This window comes from Daucus carota, chromosome 2, assembly GCF_001625215.2.
Source record: "Daucus carota subsp. sativus chromosome 2, DH1 v3.0, whole genome shotgun sequence".
In the NCBI taxonomy this organism is placed as follows: Eukaryota; Viridiplantae; Streptophyta; class Magnoliopsida; order Apiales; family Apiaceae; genus Daucus; species Daucus carota.
The window spans coordinates 43,471,437-43,477,677 of record NC_030382.2 but is presented as its reverse complement, the minus strand read 5'-3'; the positions used below and the strand labels follow the sequence as shown (position 1 = coordinate 43,477,677).

Below are 6,241 nucleotides of genomic sequence, written 5' to 3'. Positions count from 1 at the left end.
TAACTCTATTTTAAGCGCTTAGATAAAATGGACCTTCACATCTCAGTTGTGTGCGAAGAAGACATCATTTTAACAATCTCACTTGAAAATACTTATTCACATCTCACTTGAAATACTTGAAAATACTTTGCATCTCAGTTGAAACTACTTTTTCTGCCCACCTATACAAACGAGCTACAACTTATTTTATAATACATTGTAATTAAAATTATTTATAATACAATCAGAATTCCAACAAATTATTACTTAATTTGGTTTCTCTTTTATTATAACTAGTGAATAAAGCCGTCCTTCGCGGCGGCGTTATGAATTTTTTATAAATTTAGATAAAAAATTGTTTTAGCCACTTTCTCGTCAAACATAATACTAATAGAAAATTTATTATTATTTAGATAAAAAATAATTTGGGCCCGTCCTCCACTCAAAGACAATACTAATAAAGAATCTTTTTTTATAAATTCTGATACGAAATAATATTATAATTGCATAAAAGTTATTTTGAGTCGTGTTCCCGTTAAACATATCATTAATAAAAAATATTATAACTAATATAATAATAGAAAATTTATTACTATTTAGAAAAAATTAGTTTGGGCCGCCTCCCGTGCCGTCACACACAATACTAATAAAAAATCATTTACATTATCATAAAATCAATATATGATTCCTATTTTATATATCCTATTTTATTTTTTTAATTATTTTTATTTTATGATTCCTATTTATTAGTTAAAAATTATTATTCTTTCATGTTTCTAATTTTTTTGCTATTAGTTTTTTAATGATTATTATCTTTACAGTCTTTTATTTTCTTTTCAAAATTTAAGAAAATAATAAGACTAAATCAAAAATAAAAATTGTACGTACTACCTTACAAATCTTAAATGTAAATTGTATTTTATCTATAATTGTTATTTTAAATAAATATATTCCTATTCTTCTTAGAGTTCCTAAATAAGAAAAGAATTATATTACCTTTAGAATCCGAAACGAAAAGAATTGTATTAACTTTTGAAATCCTCGAAACTGATTTTTTAAATTATAATTATATTTTCAATTCGAAATTTAAGAAAATTATAAGATTTTTTTTTTTTAGAATCCAATAAAAAAATTTGTATTATCTTTAAGATTCATGAACTTGATTTTTTGAATTATAATTTTATTTTTATTCTAAATTCAAGAAAATTATAAGACTTAATCGAATTACTATCGAGATTGGTCGTAAGTTTATGTATACTATTTGAATGAGGTTTTACTAACATCAAAAATATTAAGAAAGTTTCCTTGGAAATATATCCGCCCACTTGTGACAGACACCATGCGATTTAACCAATTAGGGACGCCGATTTACGCAGACAAATCCAAAGTTTAGTAAAACTTAAGTGGATTGTATTGCCTTGTATTATCTTTAGAGTTTTTGAACATGATTTTTTGAATTATAACTATATTTTCTCTCCAAAATTTAAGAAAAATTAGAAGACTAAATCGAGCCATTCTAGAAACGCCCGCATTCTCCTTTATATATATATATATATATATATATATATATATATATATATATATATATATATATATATATATATATATATATATTGATGCATGAAAATACACGGGTTGTAGTTCAATATTTCATGTAAATATTTTATAGTAATTTTAGAAATAGTGTTTACCTTAACAAATCTCTCTTTATTGAGTATTTCGATCCAATTATTTGATTATTTTTTACTTAATTTGTAGTCTTTCGCTCTCCTCAGGAGAGTTTAGATTTGTTAGAATGCATGAGATTATAGCATTGTTCGAAAGTTTTATATTAATAAGTATTATTTCTTTTTTAAAGATATTTTTTGATATTCCCAAAAAATATTTCAAAACCATAACTATAAAGAACACTATAGAATTTAATTCAATATTTGACTTTGGATTGTAATTTTAAACCGATTAAGCTTTCATTATAAAAATATTAGTATCTCATGAGTTGAATAATAAATATGGATTCAAGATGCATAAATTTATATAAAAATTTATTATATAAATATATGATTTAAATATATTATGTGTATATATATATATATATATATAATATTTCATGTGAAAAATCATATACATTCTACGCATGATTCGTATAAGCTTCCGGAATATATAATTTAAATAATTTGGATGAAATTTTATACGTTGAGTGTGGTTGTAGTTAACTTTTGTAATTAAGCAGATTATTATTTTATAAATAATAAAATTTATAATATTTCTTTCAGCATTCTTTTTTGTTCTTTCTCCAAAAACAATTTTTATTGAGTGGGTGTGTGCATATATAAACTTATAATCCATGTTGTGTTCTTTATTATAAAAGTTCCACAACTGAGGTCACTCAATACTATCATTACCATTAGAATAAGTGCTCATGTTGCAGCATATAATAAAAAAACAAAATAAAAGTTTCATCAAACTTCTATCTAACTACGGTCATGTATTAAAGTTGCCTATTAGACTTTTAAAACAATTATAAATATAAATTTTAAATTTTATCAAAGATTAAAACCCCACAAGCCAGTTGCATAATTCTTTTTAACTCTTCGGAAATCATTATGAATATAATGATTTTGCTAAAATAAAACATATCATTCGAAATAAATCCATATCATAATACGTATTTGTGGATAATTTTTTTAGAATTTTTTTTAATAAGATCAAATATCAATATGTAGAAAGTTTTATATCTAAACAGCGAATAGTGTATATAAGTATGTTAAGAAGATAATAATGTAATCAAATAAAAATATGTTATAATTATAAGAAATAATAAATAGTAAAAAATTATTTTAACCGCATAAGCTAGTATTTAAGTAAAGAATGAAGACAATATAGTACTGGATTATCGCTATGACTTGTTCACTAATTGACTAGCTAATTGTACGTATGATGATCCTAAAAATAACATCAGCTAGTCTTTGATGAGTACAATTTAATTAGTGGTTCACAGGCATTCTAGTATGCTGTTAATGACTATTGGAGCATGCTATTATTAGACTAAACTCATCAATATAAAACGATTTGAACTACGTACGCCAATCAATCCTTAAATTCATTTTAGGTGTTTTTCTTCAAGTCACTTGGATATAGGAAATAAGAATTAGTAGCATGGGTTCAATTAGAAGCTATAATGTCCAAGGAGCTATATTAGGAGTTTTGTGTATGGTCTTGCTAGAATTGTGTCTAGTTAACGCTCATCAGTTTGATGATACATTTGATCCCATCACTCGTCGAGCTCTGGTGGCCGGCACCCAGGGCCGCGGGGGAGGCCAACCAGTCGACCCGGCTCAACATCCCGTGGCAGGCGGAGCTGGATTCAAATGTGTAGATGTATCAAATTTTAACATCAAGGGAGATGGTCAGTCTGATGCAACTGACGTAAGTAGTATATATAAATTAGGGACAAAATTTTTGAGAAACCAATTAAAACATAGCTTGTTTAGTTAGTTATGTATAATTTATGTTGTGTGTAGGGTGTTATAGCAGCATGGCAAGAAGTTTGTGGCTGCCCTACACCATCAAAACTAGTTATACCCAGAGGGACGTGGTTAACAGCAGAACTTGATTTCCGCGGCCCATGCGCTGCCCCGCAGATTGTAATCGAGATTCAGGGGACTCTGCTAGCCAAGCCAGACAAGCAATCATTCCCGAAGGGATTCTGGATCAATATCATGGGCGTCCATGGAGTCGTCATTAACGGTGGAGGTACACTCAATGCACAAGGAGAGAAAATATGGCACACTAGAGGTGTTGGCGAAAAAGGCACGCCTCTACCCGACGTAAGCAAAAACTTCCCTCTTCTTCCATCTCCCTAAATACATACCCGCTCTGCTCCATTTTATAAGTCGTTATTGTCAAAACTCGTGAAATACGTGAAAAAAATCAAACAATTTATAAAATGGACCAAAGGCTACTAATGACTACTACTGATTATAATCAACATACATGATGGCTGCAGTCTCTTGTACTAGCCCAATCCAACGACTCGATAGTCGAAAACATACACCTGGTGAATGGCAAGGGATTCAACATGAAGGTATACGAAAACGAGAATGTGCTGATACAAAATGTTCACATAACATCTCCAGACGAAAGCCCAAACACAGACGGAATCCACATCGGCCGTATCAAAAATGTCAGAATACTCGACTCCTTCCTAGGCGTCGGTGATGACTGCATTTCCATAGGCGACGGTAGCATCGACGTCTACATCAAAAACATCATGTGCGGTCCTGGACATGGCATCAGGTAGAACTCTTTAAATCAAGCTGATTAATAATTTTATGCTCCCTTTGTCCCATTTCGTATGAACCACTTCCGTTTTTTGATGTCTCAAAAGACTGAACCTTACATTTATAACATCTATTTAAGATTATTACAATGGCACATTCATAAACTACATTTATTTAATTTCTTAAAAACCGTGCTAGCCAAAGTGATTCATATAAATCGGGACGGAGGGAGTAATACTTTGTTTTTCTTAACTAATTCATACTAATGCACCTGGTGCAGCGTGGGGAGTCTTGGGAGGTTCACGTACGAGACTGATGTTCGCAACGTTTGGGTGGAAAATTGTACATTCACCAAAACGCTAAATGGTGCAAGGATCAAGACGTTCCATGACTCGCCACAAATAGAGGCGACTAACATTACATATTGTAACCTCGTCATGAACGATGTCTACAATCCCATCATTATTGATCAGAACTATGCCTTCAATAAACCAACCGTAAGTGTGCACATATATTTACACATAAAATTCGCTATATTATCCCGACTCTTCATTTCGTCTCAAGTACTCATGTCATGTCAGATATTCGACACTCGAACATGAGTATGAGTATGGACAGTCTTACACTTATTTTAAAATCAAAAACATGTTTTCAAATTATTACCAAGTCTGACACTCAGACACGTCTTTTAGCCGAGTCCGATAATAACAATGTAAGTGACTCATTGCAGCCATCAAGGGTGAAGCTAAGCAACATCAAGTTTAGGAATGTAAGGGGAACCACGAGCTCTAACGTGGCAGTGAGCCTCAACTGCAGCAGTGGTGTTCCGTGCCAAGGCGTAGAACTATTTGATATCGATATTAAATACATTGGCAATAATACAAAAGATAGGACTACTCACTGTGCTTGTGCACATGCTAACGCGAAATTCGGCGGCAGAATTTTCCCACCACCCTGTGCTCAGTGACACTCTTTTCTCATTCATATTAATATTCTTCCTGGATCGGGGTTGTGGTTGTCGTCAATAAAAACACCACCATCTGTGCATCTCCATGGGTTGCTGTTAATTCTTGTGTAATTAGAGGATCTCTTTTTTTTTCTTTGCTCTTTTATTATTTTTTTACCCGACAAATTAATACAATATGCTCCATTTTTTCTCAGTTTGGTCTATATTATATTTATGTGCATAATCAAAAACTTACAAGTGATTATCTAATATAATAAGTCATAACGGACTATTTTTTCATATAATAAACCAAAACCAACCTGATAATTGAAAAAAAAATGAAGAGTACGCTTGTCGAATTAGCTTACTTCCAGGTCTGTTCGGTGCTCTCTGCTTACTTCCAAGTCTGCTCTCTCAAGATATAACTCACAAAATGTTTAATATGAAACTAATATTTAGCTTTTCTGTTTTTTTACCCAGCGGTAAAAAAAAATTTACTTTTACCTAAAAAATCTCACCCAGCTGAAGCTGGGCCCCCGCTTACTAAAGCATTCGCCCCTGATTAGCGTGAAAGGACATGTAATTTTTCTATTCGGACATTCTTAAAATTTACATTTTAATATTGTTTTTGGAAATTCAACAACATACGTGAAAAAATTAAAAATTAGTAAATATTTGAAGTTAAGTAAAAATTGATAACGTGTAGTATGCGATTTTTAATCATAACTGAATATAAATATGACATGTCACTTATATTCACAAAATATGTAAAATTCAAATTTTTAGCATCACATTTTAACCTCAAGGAGATGATCAATCCGATACTAGTGACGTAAGTATTTAGATACATCATATATACAACAAAAATTGCTTCCTTCACAAAATTGAGTACAAAATTAAAATAACAATATTCATATAATATTATAAAAGAAAAAGTTCATATAATAATATTTGATTGAAAAAGGGTATAATTTATTATATTTTTCATCTATAAAATTTATATCTATATTCATATAATTATTATTATGTAAATGAT

General features: G+C 30.3%; 1 protein-coding gene across 1 annotated transcript; it reads left to right on the top strand.

The window, feature by feature from the left end:
- The first annotated feature begins 3,068 nt into the window (after positions 1 to 3,068).
- On the top strand, positions 3,069 to 5,419 carry LOC108207604 (exopolygalacturonase). The gene is made up of 5 exons (XM_017378040.2): positions 3,069 to 3,405; positions 3,501 to 3,806; positions 3,986 to 4,275; positions 4,540 to 4,756; positions 4,990 to 5,419. The coding sequence occupies exons 1-5, from the start codon at positions 3,136 to 3,138 to the stop codon at positions 5,224 to 5,226; spliced, it is 1,320 nt and encodes a 439-aa protein (XP_017233529.1). The 5' UTR covers positions 3,069 to 3,135; the 3' UTR covers positions 5,227 to 5,419.
- The last annotated feature ends 822 nt before the right edge of the window (positions 5,420 to 6,241 follow it).